Genomic DNA, 21,491 nt, shown 5'->3' with positions numbered 1-21,491 from the left:
GGGACTCTTTAGATGATTAAGCTTCAGTAGTGGACATTGCTGGAAAACCTTGTGATGACCTCTCTAACACCTCTTTTGAAAATCCTGACTTTATTTTGTATACTGAAATGTATTCTTTTACGACCGATGGTGCTTGTTAACCTGGCACTGGACTTAGAAAGACTATGGAGAAGCAAATAGTTGCCACAGGACTAGGAAAGAGCACTGATTTTTTTGAAAAAGAGTTAAGAATGTAGTTTACTAAAAGAGATCAAAGAAATTCAATTCCTAGAAAAGTTCTAGAATATCACATAAAAAACATGGTTAGTGAACATCTAGAAAAGAGTGCAGTTATCCCTGAGCCATCATAACTTCATTGGGAACAAGTCATATACTTTCAGTAAACCAGAAAAATACTAGAACTATGAATTAGATTTTTTTTTTTTGCAGGACATTTGACAGAATCTCTCAATCTATTCTTATGATTAAAATGGAGATATGTTACCTAGACAGTGGTACAGTTAGATACATTTGGAAATTGTCCTATGGTCAGAACCAAAGTACAACTGTAAATTGTTCAATTGTCTTACAAAATGTTGAAGCTATCATGGACTTTGTAGATCATCATGTTCAAAACCCTAATTTGCCAGAGAAGGCATTATCCTTTCCAAAAGTCTAACAACGAGGAAGGAGCTGTTACAGAAGGCATACATGTATCTGTCCTCTTATGCTCATTCCATGTAAACTGGGAAGGAAATATCATTAGCCACTGGCCTAGGATCATTTAGCTTTACTTTATTTTAAATCAATGATATAGATAAAGGTGTATATGACATACATAATCTGATTCCCTCATATAAAATGGTCTATGCGAATGGTGTCAAACTCATATAGAAATGGTGACCACTAAATCATAGAGAAGACTCCCTGGGGGCTTCATAGTCACAATTTTAAAATACAAGAATATCTGTATTTTATGATATTACTATTTATTTCGTCAAATATTTAATAGCTACCAGTTAATTTGGTTCAAATTGCACTCTATGCTCTGGCAGTATGAGATCTGTTAGCAGTGTATTTGGTGTCTTGGGTCTAGACAATAGTTCTTGTGAAGCAGAACAGGGTTTTAAGTAGACTTTGACTTCAATAAGATAGAAAACAGAAAAGAAAGGAATAATATTCTGAACCAGACAGGTGAAAATCCATCTTTCTCTCCTCTAGTTTGATTGTTTGAAGCATTGTGTTTAGTTCTGGGAAACATATTTTATAAAGCATATTAATAATCTGGGAAAGGTCCAGTGCAAAGTGAACAAGATAAACTGGTGATAAAACCCCTGCATGGGTTGAAGGAATTGAAAATTTTTAGTTCTGGGAAGAGACGACTAAAGGGAGTCATGATTGCAGTCTTCAAACAATGGTTACAATACATTGGTGAATCGTTCTAGGTGTTCCTCATGTCTGCAAATGGGAGAGGGAAGAATTAGAGATAAAGGACTAAAGTTTGAAAGAGGCAGTTTGAGTCTTGACATTAGAAAACTTTCCTCGGAATTGAACTGTGCAAAGGAGGGATAGGTTTTCTTGGGATGTAGAATATTTCTGATTAGAACTGTCAAGCAAAGGTTGGATGATCAGTTACTGGAACTGTTTTAGAAAGGATTCTTGTTTAGCTATTCATTGAACTAGATGGTGTCTCAGAACCCTTTCAATGCTCAAATTCTGTTAGTGTGATTTTAGCTATTGATGGAGGAAATTTTGATCCAACTTAATGGTGGAGAGGAAAATTGAAATATTGAACCCAATTAAAAAATCTCTTAAAAAGTGACTTGATTTGTTGACTAGATATGTTGGTCCTTGTTACAATAGCTTGTAATGAATATTAGATGAAGAAATAAAAAAAATAAATCTCTCCATATGTAAAGCTTTAATATATTTTATTTTTCCATATGTACAAAAGCAAGTGATCAGTTACTAAGTGGTGATTGTGATTTGTTATTAATTCAAAGTGAAATTGTTTAACATTTATATTTCAATATCACATGAATATCTCTTATGCACACTAAAAAATGTTAGTTGACACAATTAGTAACAAAGATTTGTACAGTCAAAGTCTTGAAGTGCCTCCTAATAATATTAAATACAGGATTACAACAGAGGGAGATATTATAAACTACCTATGCAAAGATGAATTATACAATTAAATAAAAGATTATACATGGTAATGCAAACAATACAATCAATTGAAAGGAAGAGAGAAATATTTATTACAAACGATTTGAGATGAGTTAATTACTGTCATTGGATACTGAATTTGGTTATGAATATCCTGGCAACCAAGGTAAAAATTTAGCAATTTTGATGATAGAGTTCATGATTCATTCAAAGACAAAACAGCAAATTTGCAGAGGGAAAGACAAACCTTCTTCTTGTATTTAATTAAATGAATTCATTACATGAATCTTTATATAGGGGTGCTTGCATGGCACAAAATGGAAATTTTTTTCTCCTATGACAGATTAAAAAACAGAAATATTTTTTAGTGTTTAAATAGTGTCATATAATGAAGAATGCCCCCCCCCCATTATAGTTAGAAGACTTAGATTTAATTGTGGATTTTTTCCCTTTTGAATTTAGAGGCTTTGATTAAGTCATTTCCTTCTTTTTGGCCTGTTTCCTTCATAAAATAATGGAATTGAATTGGTTGATCTCTAGGACTCTGTTCACTCCTAGAATCCTATATTCTCAAACTCAAAAATCCAAAGGTTCTCAGCATAGTGAATGCAATTCTGTAGTTAATTAATACATGGTTCTGTACAGTATATAGTCCAGAGACACTTTATTTTTAATGCTCTACTTTATTCAAGTATAATAAATGTAGACAATGTAGGGTAAGATGTAGTTTGGCTATCTGCCCACTATCATCTGTCTTGAAAAAGCTTTTAGCCAGTCACAGGTGTATTTTCTGGCAGGAACTCCAAGTGCTACCATTCTGTTAGCAGTTCAAGGAGAGCCCTAATCTTGTGTTTACCAAAGCATCACAATGCAAAGTTGATGTCCTGTCTTAATATATCAGAGTGTGACATGTTGTCTATATAGTGGGGTAATAAACACTCACAGACAAGTGACAAGATTAGCCACTATGTGCCTCAAAGGGAGCCTTGAATCTCTTCTGGGGCTTGGTTAAGACCCTAAGTTTTGTCCCATAAGCTCAAGAAAGGATGGCATGGTCCTGTCAATTTTGAGGGATGTCTTTTCAGCTGAGCACCTTGATGATGGAAAAGCTCTAGTCTGACTCTTTTAAGAAGGACCATTTTGAGCAGAATCTGCACCCTGATGGCCTCACCTCAATAAATTAAAAGCTGTAGAAGTCTCCTCTTCAAGCTAGCATTTGAGTATTGAGTGGTAATGTTGTCAAAATGTTAGTAAATCCTCTGATTTCCATGACAAATTGTGATGTTGTTATCCAGGCATTTCAGTTGTGTCCAATGCTTTGTGACCCTATTTGAGCTTTTCTTGGCAAAAATATAGTAGTGTTTTACCTTTTTCTTTTTCAGCTCATTTTAGAGATGAGGCACCTGAAGTAAACAGGTCACAGTGACTTGTGCAGGGTCACAGAGCTAGTAGTGTCTGAAGCCATATTTGAACTCAGTAAAATGAATCTTCCTGACTTTAGACCTGGTGCTCTATCCACTGTAGCACTTAGCTGTCCCTAAATGGGACAATGCACATAAATAATATTTGCTGGAGACAATAAAGCATAAAGTGATGTTACAATCCCAATGAGTCAAACTCTTTCATCAGAAGTGACTTGCCTTTTGTTACTTGCAAAGAAATCTGATTTTCATATTTCAGGGTTGATATAGAAGTGGTTTAAGAGAGAGTCTAATAGCATTTTGACATATTGTACAGCCGTTTACGGAATGTGGTTATGGGAATGCAGCAAGCTAGCCAGCTACCTCCACCTCCTGACACTGATTCCACACTGCCAATGTAAACCTTTGTGGGAGGATAGAATGTCAGAGTTAGAAGGAGGTTTGCCAGTTAAAGTAGTCCAAATTGCTTATTTTACAGCATTAGGAACTGGAAATCAGGGAGGGTGAAGTGACTTGCCTAGGGTCACATATCTTATTAGAAACAAGTGAGACTTGAACCAGGCCTTTCTCATTCTAACGCTACCATTTCTCCACTAATCTCCACCTACTGAGAGGGAATAAATTGTTAACCTCCAAATATTTGTTAGTTGACACTGATGGATGATGTCTTTCATGAGACACCCCCAAGAGCTGAGTATAGGGTTTAGGAATTAGTTATTTGGATCAGAAAAGTGGCAGCTAAAGAATTTTAGCTGGACTGCATTTCCATACATGCCAACCACACTTAGCAACATGCAAACCACAAGACTTCAATAATTTGTGGGAATTCACATTCATCTCCTCCACTTGGAAATAAAATGGCATATCATTCTTCTGCAAATATTGAATAAAAGCACTTATCACCTGCTTCCCAAAGCCCCTGTTTCGATACTCAGGCAGTGTATAGCCTGCTCTTAATTCACTAGTGTGCTCCATTATAACCCAAGAGATGGGAATCCTTTGTGGATCCATCATACAGTATCCAGGAAAGTTTTGGAGGCAGCGTCTAAGAAATCTCAGGCTCCTGTCATTCTGTCCATATTTCCAGGTATTATTCACAAGTTCAGCATGGGAAACATCCAACAGGCAAAGTTTGAAGTTGTTGCTTGCCCTGCAAAGAAAAACATTGCTTAATCTCTTGCTTATTTCCCAAAGAGATTCTGTACCTTCCCATTTATAACTCTTTGCTCCTCATATTATTTAAGTGGTAATCTCCCTAAAAACCACTTCTAACCTCTGCCTCACTCATGTCTCCATCTGCTGATAGCCCACCTATCCTTCAAAGCCCATTTCAAGTGAGACCTAATACAGAAAGCCTCTATAGGTCCATGCATTTGGAGGTATTCTTTCCCTAACTTTTCTTAGCAATTTTTTTTGAATTTATAGGTTTCTTCTTGTGTACATACCTTATTGTCATCCCAAGACTGTCAATTTTATTAGGATGAAGGCAACTTCACCTTTATTTTTTATCTCGTATAGCACCTAGCATTACAAATGGCTCAGTATTGGTTGGACAAATGGACAAAATTATTTATTCCATACTAACCTCCAATATTTCAATCAACTTTTAACTTTATTGGCAGGGGCTGACAAAAACAAAGAAGGCCACAATATGGTGTATGTTATTCATGAGTTACTGTTTTCCATCTCCCCCCGCCCCAAATGATCACTTCATGGTGAAACCACTGTATATGAGTTTCTTCATGTTTAGCTACGTGAATCTTCTAAAGGGAGATGTTTCATGTAATTCTTAAATCCATAGTCAAAGAATCTCCAGTTTGGGAGCTCTTTCTCAGGTTACTCTGTCTTGGCATAACCTGCAAGAACACAGCTCCACTGAAATTCCACAGAGGTGAATGACTATGGGGAACAATGGGTGTTCATTTGCTATGTATCTCCCTTTCATATCACAAGTCTCTTTTCATAGAACTAACCCCTCACTTATCAATAACCTTTGATATTTGTCCTCTTCCATTTTACTACATTTCCTATCTCTGTGTCTTTGTACATGTGGTCCCCCATGTCAGGAATACACTCCATGGTCACCACCACCACCACTACCACCATCACCACCACTACTACTACTACTTCTCCTCTTGCTCCTTCTAGGACATTGTTAAATGGCACATCTCCTTTTAATGAATGCATAGTGTAGAATTCTAAAATACCCTAATTTCTTTACAAAATGTTCTGAGTAGGCACATACAGATACAGTATAACAAAATATATTTATCTTTGCTTCTTACAACCCTTAGTTTCCTTAAAAATTCAGTAAAAGAATGACTTTTTCATGATTCCCCTTCATTTCACCTTCATAACATTTTTCCATTTCCAGCCAACTTCTTCATATCTGTTTTGTTTTTTATTATATAGAAGGTGTGAGAGTTTATACACACTTGTGATATGTGTTTCTTTGTAATCTCCCTATGGAGTGTAAGCTCCTTGAGCAAAGGCACTGGCTTACTTTTAGTTTACAGATCCAGCTCTTAGAACAGAACTGGTCACATAATAGGGGCTTGCTGAATGGCAGTTGGCTGTTGATTATTGACTGACAATTTCCTACCTTCTGAACTTCACTGTTTCTGAAGTGGTTGCTTCATGTGACCTTGTCAGCTTGTTTGTGTTGGAGGTATTAGATTTCACATCATCATCTGTTATGTATTGTAAAATCTTGACGTCATCCACATATACTGACTTGGAAGCCGCAATATCTCTTATCTTTTCATTGAATCCCTTCTGGACACCTGGAGAAAGGAGGACAGTACATCTATGGATTAACTAGTTGATTACAGAATAAAAAGATCATTGATTTAAAGCTGGAAAAGACTTTAGTGGCCATTAAATGAATCCCTCATTTAATACAGGTAGAAATAAAGGCACAGAGGGGCTAGCTGAATTGCTTGGAGTCCCCCATCCAGTGTCTGATGTAGGATTCAAACACAAGTGTTCCTGACTCCAAGTCTATCTACTATGTATATAGTACTACATACTATCTATGTCACAGAACTCCCACAATAGTTCAGTGATTTAAGTCTGAAAGAGATTTCAAAGTCTATATTTGTGCAGGTAAGGATACTGAAGATGAAAGAAATTAAATGACTTATCTAGTGTCTGCAGCAGGATTTAAGCCCAGATCTTTTTGTCTTCATGTCCAATACCTTATTCACTAAATCTTACTTCCTCTTTACTGAAAGAACATGAGTGAAAAAAAAGATGGGACTCCATGTCAAAGGGCATTGACTCTCTTGTTTTCCTTCTCTTGGTCTCAGTTTCCACATATGTAAAATGAGAGTAGGGGAAGGGAATAAATGTTTATTAAGCGCAGACTATGTGCCTAGAACTGTGCTAATAATTATGCTGATTTTTCTCATTTAATTATGGATCTGGATTAGAGGGCACTGAACTTCTCTTCCAGTGAATGGTTTAATAACCTGGGGCATCATCACCTGTTTTCCTGTCCAGTAAACTGGATTAGTCACTATTCCTGGTGGTCTTTTCCCATCTCTAACTAAACAAAGTCATACAAGAAACAAGGGACAAAATTACCTTCAGAAATGTGTCTATGACCCACAACTCTCTCTGCAGATCTAATCTTTAGTGCTCAGTTCAGATGCAGGTAGTATGCAATGGTGCTCATTCCTTTCTTTCAGTCAGAAACTAAGAGAAATCTCTCTTCAGCTTCCTATAGAACTTTGTACCTCTCTTAAGCAAGCAGAACAGCAGCATAATGGAAGGCTGGAACTGGAAGGGACCTGGGAGATCCTCCATGTCAACCCTCTCATTTTCCAGAAAATGAAAGAAATGATCCAAAAGTCACACAGTGAGGAAGAAAAGGTGCTAGGATGAGAAACCATCCATCCTTATGCTGAATCTGGAGCTCTTCCTACCACCCAATGCAATTTTCACACTAGGACCTTCTCTCAAGATAGAATTGCTTTATGTGAAAGAGTGATTTACTTGCATTCAATAAGTCCAAGTTTAAATCCCAGATCTGTCTCTTACCAGTTATGTGGCCGTGGCCAGGTTATTTTATTTCTCTGAGCTTCATTTTCCCTATCTCACAATGGTAATAATGCCTTCACTCCCCATCACTCCTTATTATAGTCTCATGTAATAACAGACATTATTAATGTATCTCTTCTGTCATCTCAACCACATGGCAAACTCCTTGAAAGCACTCACCGTACTATATTCACCTTGGTAGTGTCCAAACTTATCATAGTATCTTATAGAGAATAAGCTTATGGGAGGATGAAATAATGTTTGGATCACTGGCCTTGGACTCAGAAAGATTTTGCCTCAAATCATGCATCTGAAACTCATTAGTTTCATAGCGCTGGACAAAGTCACTTCTTCTGAGCCTAAGCTTTCTCTTTTATAACCTGAGGATTGCCTGCCTCACAGTGTTGTTGTGAGACCCAAGGAAAATTGTTATATTTCACCTTGAACCCGTTACCTTGGATTGTGAGACTTTGTCTCCAGTTAATGACACTCTCAGATCCCAGAATCTCTGGTAACTTCTGAAGGTCCTTGGAGAATATTTGGTAAGTGTTTGTGTAACAATCCTTGTCATCCATCATTTCCTGCATAGGAGATGAAGATTTGGGGAGTCAGAGAGAAAAAAAGGATAAGAGTCTACATGTTGCAAAAGTACTTATGGCAGCTCTTTAAGTGATGGCAAAGAATTTGAAACAGAGAATGAGCATCAATTGGGGAAACTGCTGAACAAATTGTATATGATGAGGATGGAATGCTATTGAATTATAAGAAATTATGGGCAGAATTCTTTAAAAAAAACCTTCAAAGACTACACAAACTGATATAAAGTGAAGAATACAACAGAGAATGACAGACAGAAAGAGAAAGAGAGAGAGAGAGAGAGAGAGAGAGAGAGAGAGAGAGAGAGAGAGAGAGAGAGAGAGAGGAGAGAGAGAGAGAGAGAGAGAGAATGAATGAGAATGAGAATATTCTTTTTTCCCCACTGCTGGATCTCAGAATCCATTTGAATGACAAGGCTGAGTCATTTCCTCATAAGGCTTGGGTTCTTTCAACTTTCTCATCAACCACCAAGGATGTCTACTGTCCTCACAGAGCTTCCCCTGTATTGACTGAATTCAAAGCTACAAAATTGATTTTTGAAAAGGCCAGTTTGTCTTAATGCCTCAACTTCCTTCCTTGCTTAGGATTTAGCTTCGTCTTATTGCTTTAGTGCATGCCAAAAAAAAAAAACCAAAAAAACAGTCATATGTGAACTCCAAAGTGTAATGTAGGTGAATTGCTAGGAACTAGTATTCAAGGGGTGCAAAACCTCAAAGAAGCTCCAAAACGCTTAACTGGTGCCATCAATCAATCAATAAACTATTATGACCTACTGTCTGCCAAGGTCTGTGCTAAGCCACAACAATAAATACCAATGTTTAAGCATTCAATGAAGCAGAAATTATCTAAAAAAATGTTGGACTTATTTATATAGAGAAAATGTAACTATCTGTCCAATTCAAGTCTGAAAGCAAAACAAGTCTGTTAATTTTTATATGGTCGATTACTGAGAATGCACAGGGCATTCTGTATATGTGCATACATACATACAAATATACATACTCGTATGCCCCAACACAGACATACACATGTCAATCTCTTTGTGTGTGTGTGTGTATGTATGTGTATATATATATATATATATATATATATATATATATACATATATATATATCCAGAGAGAGAGAGATAAATAAAAATATGTATCTATATATTATATTCTATGTATCTATGTATTATTATATATGTATACAGAGTGAGAGAGATGACAGCGAAAGACAGAGAAATAGAGAGAGAGGAAGACATAGTTCTTGACACGTTGTTCTATAAAATAAGGAACAAATACAGTTTCGCTAAGAAGGCCCAGTACCTTAAGTGAGGTTTGAAACTTTCTTCAGATTATCATTAAAAATGTAGTAGATTTAGAATTGGAAACTACCTTAGGGATAGAAACAGGTTGTTTTTAATAACTATGTAATAATAATAATTATTAGTATTATAAATGAGACCAAGCATCTTTATGGAGTGGGTGTGGATAAATGCATATTCTTTCCGACATGGTTGATGTATTAATTGATTTTGGCAAGCAACATTTTTTTTTCTCTTTCTTCTTAAATCGCATGTTCAGGCATCATTTATTGGGTATAGAGGGAGAAGAGATGTATTTGGAAATAAACATGATAGGAGAACAAAATATAGTAATATAAACAAGAAAATTTTTTAAAGACTTGAGAAGTTATAGAATCAGATAATTTATGGTAATTATTCAAATTCAGTTGGTAGGAAAGAAGAGATGAGTCTACCTCCTTAAGGAGAGTGGTAGCAATGAAGAGCCAATGAGACAGTACTGGGAAATTTTGTTGTTTGAAGTAACAGTGGTCAGTGAAAGACACCATAATCAATCACAACCCAAATCTGAAGATGAGCTTCAATGATAATCTAATTGTTTTACAAATGTGAGGCAACTCTACCGACTCTTGGGTGCCAGAGAGAAGGCTTCTATCTCTAGTAATAGAAATCTTGGCCTTAATGGCCCTTTTCTAATACTTTACTACTCTTTGGACCTACCTGTTTCTGAGGCCTGGTAATAACAGTCTGATAGTCTGGCCAGGAGTCTACCAGCACCTCCAGGTTGAAGGGATTTCCACGATTGATGTGAAAAATGGAGCCATATACCTAAAGTAGAAGACAAAAGCATAGGAGTCTAGAAATGTAAGACAACAACCAAGTGGAAAAAGGATATGGGGATGAAACAAAAGGTAGGACCCTCCCAGCATGAACTGTTCTAGGAATGCCATCCAGTGACACAATATTAAACCCCAAAGGTGCTCTGTCCTATCCTCTCTTATTTTTCAATGTCTACCTTCCCATCTTGCACCTTCCCATCCTGTCCACATTCTTATGAATCATCTCATCCTGGAGATACCCTTGTCCCTCCTCCTATTGGTGAGTTCCTGCCCAGAACCAACATTTCAGGAAGTGTTCAGGACATCTTGTGGCCCCAGTTCTGATTCTCCAGTCTGTTATAGCTCTTGTTCATGTGGGTACAACCTTTTCCCACCAGCTAGGTTTCAGGTATTATCTTCTCTCATTGAATATAAACTCCATGTGAGTGGGGTTGTCTTTTGATTTTTCTTCTTACATTTGAATTCCCAGCACAGTTCCTGGCATACAGATAGCACTTATTAAACTTTCTGTCTCTCTGTCTCTCTCTCTCTTCTCTTTCTCTGTCTCTGTATGTCTCTCTGTCTGTCTTTCTGTTTGTCTCTGTGTGTCTTTGCCTCTCTTCCCCTCCATGATTTACAATCTGGGAGAATAACATCAAGCATTCTAGGAGACAGACACTGCGAGAAACCACCTTCCAAATTAAGAAATGGAGGTTCAGAGAACTGTAGTAAATAGATCATAGTATAATGCAGTTCCTCTTGAGTGACCTCCCACCTCTTCCCCCAGTTTTGATTCTGAGTTTATCCTCTGCTGTCCAAAATAACAGTACAGCTTCACCTCTCCTTTTGTTTCCCATGAATATCTTCCCACCTCACCTTTATGGCCTCTGGGATGCTTTTGCTCAGGGATTGGTGCAGCGTGTGTAGCATCTTTGCCTCATGTATCAGAATCATCTTATATGAGCCCCTCCCTCTGTTTCAAAGAAACAAAAAACATCATGGAGAAAAGAAGAATTCAAGGGATGTAGGACCAAGGAGGTAAAGTAGAAGACAAAATCAATTTTATGAGTAAAAAAAGAAGGAAATATGGCTAAGTAGCAGTAGTTCTGAAAGATATCTGGGAGTTTTCAGGTGCTGGAATCTCAGTATGCCAGTATTGTGATGGGTTAGCCCAAGAAACTAATGAAACTCTGGCTACATTAAGAGAAATAAATTCTCCCCAGGAATGTCAAGGGTGGGGGACGTGATCATCCCACTGTCCTCTGTCCTTATCTGACCTCATGCAGGGTTTTGTGTTCAGTTCAGATTTGGACTGGATCAGAGAGAGACGTGATGAGCTAATGAGTGTCCAGAGGAGGGTAGCCAGGATGGTGAAGAACCTTGAGTCTATGTCATATGAGGATCAATTGAAGGAACTGGAGAAGAGAAGAGGGGTGTAGCTGTCTTCAGACATGTGAAGGATTTTTCATGTGAATGTGGGATAAGGATGGTTCTATTTGACTCCAGAGGGTCAAGAGTAATATATGGAAGCTACAAAGAGGCAAATTGAGGCCTGACATCAGAAAAATATACAAACTATTCAAAGGATAAAAAATGGGAGGTCATACCTTTAGAAGTGATGGGCTTCTCTTTGGATACCTTTACACACAGTCTAGATGACCACTTGTCAGGTGTGTTAAAGTAAGGGGATGGAGAAGCATTCTCTCATGACACATGATTTCTCCACGGGAATGTGAAGAAAGAGGAGATGTGAAATCTCCACATTTGCTGCCTTTCTTATCATTGTAACAAACAGGAATCCCTATGGTATTTTCTCTGAAGAAGATTTTGCTGTTCCCCGAAACCCATATACGTCTCCCCACACTGGGTTGGCTGAAGGAGCTTCCCTTTTGTCCTTTCATTTACTTCATGTAAATGAATGAAACCTCTGCTTTTGAGTTGGGGAGTATGGTCTTACTGAGGGATGACCATTCACACCTCAGTACCATAATTGTCTCGTATTAACCTCAGAGGTTTTTAAATTGTGTGAAGGGAATTAAGATTTTTACATTAATTGATGTGATATGTGTAATTAACATACTAATAATTGGATTCCTCAGGAGACTCTGGCTTGGGAGTCAGAGCTCACAATGATTGCATTAATTGCAGCTGATATCAATCAACCCTTGACAACACTCTCAGTGTTGTGCCTGTGTGCCTTAAGTGAAGCAAGTCACAGACTGTAGAACCTGTTCTTATCACAGAACTCTGAATCAGTATCTTAGGGGAAGTGGTCAGGACTCCCAAAGACATATCCAGAGGTGTTGTACTGCTCTCCACTCAAAAGTTTCTCATGGGAAACCACTCAAACCCTGGGAATGATTGTTTGTAATCCAACTTCCCCTATTCCCTTTTTCACTTGTGATTTAAGTATATAACCTGTGTTTTTGCTTCAGATTGGAGAGCATTCTTCACTTTGAAATTAAATAATCAAACCGCTACCTGAATATTGGTACTCCTTTCTCTAGGCCTTCAGCTGCAAGCATTCCCAGGTTAGAGGCTCAGTAAAATCTCTTACTACTTGTGATCTGTAAGCGTCTTTTGTAAAACTATATTTTGGTAATTACAGTAATGTAACTTTCTTTTGTAATCTTGTGTTTGCTTTTATTTTGAGTGTTCAAAAACATGCGTCTGAGAAAGATTCTACAGGTGTCACCAGACGACCAAATGGATCTGTATCAGTAAGCACCCCAACATATACAGGGTGGCCTGCTTTCACAGGATCTTAAATCTGCATTTCTAGAAGGAAAGACAACTTTAGAAATGTTAACAATCTCCTTTAATCAAGCACATGTATCAGAGAAAACCAAATTTTAGAGAAATCAAAAATCAACAGACATGCTTCCAAATGTCTGACCATTATCATACCAGTTACCAGAGAGGGAAGCACCAACATCTGGGTTTTCAAGGCCAGGGGGCTGCTTAATGGCTTCCCAGAGTCTCATCTGGCACACAATTCTTCCTCCAAAAACTAAGCCTCAAAGCAAAACCTCTCCTCAGAGTATATATATTCTTTTCAGAGCCAGAGGGCATGCCCTCTCCTGAGTCAGAACCTCATTAGAAATCAGCAAAAGATCTGGGCTTTCATAGCAAACAAATCTCCGCTAATGAAACATCCCTAGTAAGCCCCACCTGAGGCATATAAATGGACAGGGAAGATTTTTTACTTGCATTACAGGATCCTTGATCCAAAAATGTTAAGACTACTTGGTCTAGAATGTAACTGAAGCTCAGTCCACAAAGCTTCCCTCTCTGATCTTTTCAGAAACTTAATAACATAAACTGATAATAAAATGTCATCATGACACCTTTGAGTCAATAGGTCAATATAAGATTCTGATTTTCTGGATAGAGGTATGTCAATTTCAATTATAATTCTTAGCATTAACAGTAGTTACTGCTGTTTCCTCATTTACTCTGTCTCTCACTCTTTCTGTCTCTCTCTCTTTCTGTCTGTCTGTCTCTCTCTCTGTTTGTAAATAAAGACATACACCAATTGCCATCAAGATCAGTCTCTTATTTATCTAGAGAAAGCTGACTTTAAAGCAATTCAGAAAAATAGAAAATGAATAGCTTAAAATAAACTTGAGATTTAAACATGTCATTTCAGACAAAAAGGCAGAAAGGAGGTGGACAACCTCAGCTGTCTTTTCATGGTCAAGAAAAGATCCCCAGTAATGAATGATCTTATATTCTAGTGACTGGAGTGCTGTTGCACATCCTACTGGTAGATAAAAACATTAGGGTGGATAAAAAGCATGGGTGTGCTCAATTCCTTCTCTGCATTTATCTTCTACTTATCTCTGCATGTCATTTTCCTCATCATTGTCTCTCACAGAACTGGGAAGTTGACTCTCCAACTCTTAGTATACAATAACTCAGTTACTTCATAGGCTGAAAAGACTGCAAAACACATGACCCAATTTTACTGCAGATCTTTGTCCTTGCCTGTGGAAATTCCAAGTTCTAAAGGCCTGTCATTTTGAAACTTTCTGATCATCAGAGTAATCTCCTGTGAGGCAAAGTGACTTGGAGTTATTTACTACGTTTTTAGACCTAGTTACAGGATCATAATCAAAAAGGTGGAAAGGACCTCAAGTTTCAACTAGTGTTATTACTAATGAGGAAGCCAAGGAGGGTAAGTCCTTAGTCCCTCCAGCCCTTATCATAGTCCCTCCAGCACAGTTCCTGATACAGATTAGGTGTTCTATAAATGTTCACTGGCTTGTTTTACATTTCTACTCTGAATTGCTGCCATCTTTAAATGTTCTGTATCCATACTGTCTGTGAAAAAATTGTCTTAGGGCTCACTGGCCAACAGGCAAAGTCCAGGGTCCATGGACAAGAAGGACTGAAGTGGCCTTTCTGTTATATAATTTCAATTCCCCTAAAATCTCCCATGGACGTGTAGCAGGTAGAATGTTGGATGCTCCAGCTTTGACTTCTGTTAAATTTCTTGTATCTCCTTCTTGACGCTCCAATGCCAAAGATTGCCTACAGTTAGGGAAAACTCAACTGTCTATGTCTACCAGGGGTCTTGTCAGGCTCTAATAACCCTCTTACAATACCAGGAACTGGTACTCAAACCACCCTCTATTTCCATCAGCTCTAATTCTGCTTGGACTCCCTATCTATCAGGAAATCAGGACTCCACGCATCTTTTGGTCTTTATCTTACAACTCTAAAAACATACCCACTAAATAACCATCCAGTTTTGTTCTAGGAAAAGAAGTATTAAATTTAACCCGTAAGGAGCTGTTTTTCTTTTAGCTAAGTAATGAACATGGCCATGTTCTATAGGTCGAACTACAAACACTTGAGTCAACAGGAATATCTTTATCTCAACAACACATAAGAATATTCATAATGAAACTGATATAGTTTTTTATCAGCAGCAGTGAGGGCTGCTGAGAACAGTCCCTACTACCAATATATGAGCCTGCACCCCAAATGCAAAAATGAAGCGATGTCTACATAATCAAAATAGAATCCTTCAACATAAAGAGTAAGTATGGAAAGTCCACAAATATTTCTACAAGGAGATTATAGTGAGTGGCAATCAATACCTGTCTTAAATCTTGTGAGGCTTGTCCAGAGTCAAGGTCAAGTATTGTTATCTTCTGAATTCCTAACAAAAAAAGGAAAAAAAAAGAGGGGGTAGGTCAGAGAGAGAGGTAGAAATAGGCAGAGAAATGAGGGAATAAAGAAAAAAGAGAAAAATCCAAATAGAATTAAATGTAGAGTAAGGAAAAGAAAAGAAGAGAGAAGAAAAGAAAAGACAGGTCAGGACAAGAGATGAAAGGAGAGAATAGAAGAGGAAAGGAAAAGGGAGGAGAAAGAGACAGACTCAGGATAATAGATAAGAAGGGTACAGAGGAAGACTTCTCTTCGGTCACCAGAAGAGAAGGAGCAGAGCCTTCAAACTTATGAAACTTTTGCAGATGGAAGGCACAATACCGTCAGAAGGAGAGGCTAAGAGTCCAAATTCTAGAACCTGTTGCGGGACTCATATATTCCTGTGCTCAGTGACATGTTTAAGCTCCACCTCTTTGGAGATAATACAAAAAGTATTCGTATTGGAAATGTCAAGGTGACTTAATGCCTATTCACTTTGAAAACTTTTCTAGAAGAAAAAAAAACATTTTGGAAGGAGGCAAATCAGATTCTCATTAATGCATGGTAACCTCTCTCCCTTATTAGGATCCACAGCGCTGAATAAAGAATTTTGCCTTATGTCACTGGTAGGAAGCCACTTCCTCAATCTATGCCCTGTTGTGAAATATTCTTGGATTAGGAAGAAAGGCAGTGAGTCTATAATATTGACCTTATCCCCAGAAGGTGTCATCTAGGTACTGTGATGATGCAAACGGCAGCATGCTAAGAACATCTCTCACTAAGTGCATTAGTTGGGCAGATTTGCTAATATTGCTGCAGTCCAGGTAATTATCCTTTTGTAAGTTTTATATATGTGGTTTGCGTACCTGAAATAGACTGTAAACTCCTTGAAGCCAGGGACTATTTTACTTGTATCACTCTATCCCTAACTCACACTTTGGTACATGGCACATAGTAGGCTCACAACAAATGAATTAAGTGGAATGACATTTTTGACCTTCCTGATGTAAGTCTTGAATTACTCAGATGAGACATCTGCCATTCAAGACCAGTCAACTCTTTTGCACCAGATCATGGCAGTTTACTTCCTGAGATGTCCAGAATCTTCTTGGTGGCCTCTCATGGCTTCTGACTGATAGATCCTAGAGAGCATATACAACAGTCGGTATGTACCTTGCATTGAATGATTTATTTATATAGGAAAGTATGGTCCTTTGAACAGTTTGTTTCATTCTTTATGCTTATATTCCCTGTACTCAACATCATTCCTGGTACAGAGTACATGCTTAAAAAATGACAGTTGATTGATTGAGTGTACATAATGATCTACTCATAAATGGCAAAATCTGTCACTGGTGATGTCACTTTTCTGACAATAATATCCCTATTTTTGCCTGGTAATTAAACCTGCATCAAAATCCATTCATAGGAATTGGCAGAAAATATAAAGATATAGCATTTGCTTGACAGAATTCCAAGAAACATTTTGTAGCCCCTATGTAAATAGTTTACTCACAAAATGGAACAGGGTAGCCCTAGTAGGGAGTGTCTGGCTATAAAGCATTGTTTTTGCCTTTTAGTATTTTGTCAAGTATCTCAAATTTTTGAGAATTGGAAATTTAGAATTTTAATTTGCAGCAAATAATTACTCTCTTATTTTTTCAAATATACATTTTATTTTTAATTTGTGGAACAAATATATTTCCATAAGACAATATAATAAAAAAAGATTGCACATGAAGCTGCAAATCTATTATATACAATTTGCTATCCTTTTTAAATATATAAGAAAGTTTTCATGCAAATTTCTTTTTCTCACTTCTCCCCTTCTCCCCCACCTTTGCTGCCTTAGAGATAGATACCATTAGATACCAATACATACATATATGTAAAGTCCTTCAATATATACATCTATTTTTCAGAGTTTTTTCCCCTCTGGATGCAGATAGCAAGTTTGATTATTTATAATAATCGAAATGACTTCTTCATCCAAGGTTGTTCATAACACAATATTGCTATTATTGCATATGACTATCTCTTGGTTCTGCTCATTTTGCCCTCCATTATTTCATGCAAGTCAATCCATCTTTTTCTAAGATCATGGAGTACATTATTTCTTATAGCTCAGTACTATTACATCATAGTTATATACTACAAGTTCTTCAGTAACTCTCCAATTGATAGGCATCCCCTCAATTCCCTTTCTTTGCCACCACTATCAATTGTAGAGGGCTAAGGGGAGCATGAGTCCCTTCATCAAGGCCATAGCTGAGGCAAAGCCTGTTCCTGTGGGACTTGTGCCTACTCAAACCCTCGCAGAAGCTCTCCATGACTCTGGAACCTGATGTTCCTGCAGATACCGACATTCTTTGCAGAAAAGTTGCAATTGGGTCTGGGAACTCAGGAACTAGCTTCAGGAGCAAGATAAGCTTCGTTACTTGCTTTAGGTGCAAGGACGTGGGTAAGTCATGAGGTGGTGAAGTAATGGGATGAGCTCAGCCTGCATGTGATTGTGGTTACAGCCTTTAAAAACCCTGATTCTCAGCTGAATAAATGGAGTTGCTTTACATCCTGCCTCCCACCTCATTCATTGCTTCTGAGAGGAGGGTCTTGCTGGTCATGACCCTCTACCCAAGGAGTTCCTAGGTGAAAGGAATCCTACAATCAGTGATTTAGAACATATGAGTTCTTATTCTTTTTTCCTAATCATTTTGGTAAACAGAACCAGTGCCTTGGTCAAATGGTATACACAACTTTATAACTATTAGGACATCATTCCATATTCCTCTACAAAATTGCTGAATTAGTTCACAATTCCACAAGCAATGAATATGATTTCAATTTTTGCAAATCCCCTACCACATTTGTTGCTTTTCCCTTCATCATTTTAGCAAACCTAATAGGTGAAAAATGGTATCTCAAGGCTATTTTAATTTGCATTTTTTTCTGATCAATAATGGTTTGGGGCATTTTCATATGATTAGACATTGTTTGGATTTTTTTTTCTAGAAGCTGCTTGTTTATATCCTTTGAGTATTTAACATTTGGAGAATGAATCATATTTTTGTGGATTTTATGAAAAAATATATTTAAGATGAGTCCCTTATGTGAGAAACTCTCTACACATTTCTCATCCAAACTTTCTCCTTTCCTTCTGATCTTAGCTACATTTGTTTACCTAGTGCAAAAGCTTTTATCTTAATATAATCAAAATTAGTTTTTTACAACTCATTCTCCTCTCCATCTTTTGCTTATTCATAAATTGTTCACCATCCATAAACCTGGTAATATGTTCCTTGGTCTTCGTATTTTCTTGTAATATCTGTCTTTATATGTAGGTCATCTATCCATTTTGACCTTAACTTGGTAAATGGTGTGAGATATTGGTCTACACCCAATTTCTGCCATATTGCTTTTCAGTTTTCCCAGCAGTTTTTTTTCAAATAGTGTGTTTTTATCCCAGAGGCATGGGTCTTTGGGTTTATCAAACATTAAGTTACTATGTTCATTTCTATTGTGTCTTGTGTATCTAATCCAGAACCAGCAGCCTCTATGCCACATTTGACCCTCTTGGTCCTGAAATGTGGCCCTTTGAATCCAAACTTCACAGAATTTGTTTTGTAAATTTTGGACTCCATAAAAAGACTGCACCTAAGGATGTAGAAGGTCCTTGAGGATGCTGATTTGTCATCCTTGATTTTATTCCACCGATCTATCGCGCTATTTCTTAACCACTACCTTATAGGAGGTGATTGCCTGGTGATTGCTGCTTTATAATATAACTTGAGAACTGGTATTCCTAAACCACTTTCCTTTTCATTTTTCATTGATTCCCTTTATATTCTTGACTTTTTGTTCTTCCAGATGAATTTTGTTATTATTTTTTCTAGCTCTGTATGGAAATTTTTCAAAGCTCAATTAGTAAGGCACTGAATATGTAAATTACTTTAGGTAGAATTGTCATTTTATTGTCATTATTTTGGCTTGATCTACCCAAAAGCACAATTATTTCCAAATATTTAGATCTGACTTTATGTGGAAAGTGTATTGCAATTGTGTTTATTGGGTTTGTCTTGGCAGACAGACTCCCAAGTATTTTGTATTGTCTACTGTTATGTTAAATGGATTTTCTTTATCTCTGTTGCTGGACTTTGTTGGTAATATATAGACATGCCAATGTAAGTTTATTCCATATCCTGCAATTTTGCTAAAGTTGTCAATTATTTCAAGTAATTTTTAATTGATTCTCTAGGGTTCTCTAAGTATACTATGATATCATCTGCAAAGCATGATAGCTTTGTTTCCTCATTGCCTATTCTAATTCCTTCAAGTTATTTTTTTTCCTTCTCAATGCTCCAACTAACACTTCTAGTGCAATATTGAATAACGGTGGTGATAATGGGCATTCTTTCCTCACCTCTGATCTAATTGAGGTTTCTAGATCATCTGAACTGCAGAAAATTCTCACTGATAGTTTTAGATAGATACTACTTATCATTTTAAGGAGAGCTTCTTTTATTCCTATGTTCTTTGGTGTTTTAAATAGGAATGAGTGCTTCATCTTGTCAAAAGCCTTTTCCATATCCATTGAGATAATCATGTGATTTATATTGATGTTCTTATTGATCCAGTTATTTATGCTGAAAGTTTTCCTAATATTGAACCAACCCTGCAATATAAACCCTGCTATAAAGTCCACCTGTTCAGAGTGTATAAACCTTGTGATATATTGCTCTAATCTGGTTTCTAGTGTTTTATTCTCTTTTACAAGCTAAATAATATGAATTAGTTGATCAATAAAAAATCATCCTGGATCATAGTTTGGTGAATGATAATTTTAAAAATCCCAGTCCCTTAGTGTGATCTGATGGGAGAACCGTAAGGGAAGAAACAGTCATTCATTCAAGGGTCCTAATTTGATTGTTTGAGGGAGGGGTGAAGTAAGCCTAGATGGGTTATTACATAAAGATACTGTACATAAAATAAATACGTAATGAATACAATATAATACAAAAATAATACAATAGTAAATAATAGTTTTAAGAGGAAAGCCACCGGAGGTTTAGGTGTTTGTGATAGGCTTCATGTAGAACATGGTGCTTTAATTGAATCTTTAAGGTAGAGAGGGAAAGAGACAGAGAAGGAGACATAGACACAGAGAGAGACAGAGAGAAAGAAAGAGACAGATAGGAAGGGAGAGAGATGAGGAAAGTGTGCCTTACGGAGCCCAGGTAGAGAAGAGGCACAGAGGTGTGAGATGGATTGTCGTGTGTGACACATACGAAAGCCCATAGGGTTCAGGAATGGGAGTAATAAATAAGCAGGCTAGAAAAGTCAGGTTGAAGTCATGCTGTGAAGGGCTTTAAATGTCAAACAGAGGTACTTACGTTATATTCTATGAATATGGGAGTGATATAGTCACACCTGAGTTTAAGAAAAATCACATTGGCATCTCTGTGAAACCTGTTTCCTTTAACTCAGAGAACTAAAAAGCTCATCAGCATAGCTCTATCTGCGCAATAAGACTACTGCAGTTATCTTTTCACTCACCAAGATGGCATGCTGTCCTGTCATCTTGTTTAATGAAGCAAAATAGCTCAGGTTGACTCTCTGAGCAAGGCACACCAGTCTAGCAAGTTCCTCACTTACCTGCATTCTGCATTATCTAGTTAGACAGCAGCAACTTTCAACTTTTTTTCCTTCTGAAGATAGAGGAGGTTACAGAGAGCCACACACTGCTGACAGGTTCCTCATAGCATAGGTGATGTTGAGGAAGAACAGCTGAATGTGAATTCTTAGCAGCTGACTGAGCCTATTGTGAGTTTCTCTAAACAGCTGGGTCAAAGCTGACTACTCCGCAGTGGTTATTTTTCACTCTTCTTGTCCAGTCCAGTCAGGCTTTTTTCAAATACCTTTTATTCCAAATTCACTGTTTTAATGGGTTAAATAAGAACTGCCTGGTACTCACAGACTCACCTTATACTTATGAAGCAAAACTCACCAAATGTGCATTATGAAGCGTAGA

General features: G+C 37.3%; 1 protein-coding gene across 1 annotated transcript; it reads right to left on the bottom strand.

The window, feature by feature from the left end:
* Positions 1 to 1,893: 1,893 nt before the first annotated feature.
* Positions 1,894 to 21,245, bottom strand: LOC140523366 (glycine N-acyltransferase-like protein 2). Its single transcript, XM_072638278.1, has 7 exons — positions 21,116 to 21,245; positions 15,418 to 15,479; positions 11,189 to 11,285; positions 10,215 to 10,322; positions 8,065 to 8,191; positions 6,172 to 6,352; positions 1,894 to 4,719 (listed from the first exon to the last, which is right to left on the bottom strand). The coding sequence occupies exons 3-7, from the start codon at positions 11,264 to 11,266 to the stop codon at positions 4,308 to 4,310; spliced, it is 906 nt and encodes a 301-aa protein (XP_072494379.1). The 5' UTR covers positions 11,267 to 11,285; positions 15,418 to 15,479; positions 21,116 to 21,245; the 3' UTR covers positions 1,894 to 4,307.
* Positions 21,246 to 21,491: the final 246 nt, after the last annotated feature.

The sequence above is a fragment of the Notamacropus eugenii genome, chromosome 2 (assembly GCF_028372415.1).
Source record: "Notamacropus eugenii isolate mMacEug1 chromosome 2, mMacEug1.pri_v2, whole genome shotgun sequence".
Classification (NCBI taxonomy): domain Eukaryota; kingdom Metazoa; phylum Chordata; class Mammalia; order Diprotodontia; family Macropodidae; genus Notamacropus; species Notamacropus eugenii.
Note: the sequence above shows the minus strand (reverse complement) of the source record. Positions and strands in the feature narration are given on the sequence as shown.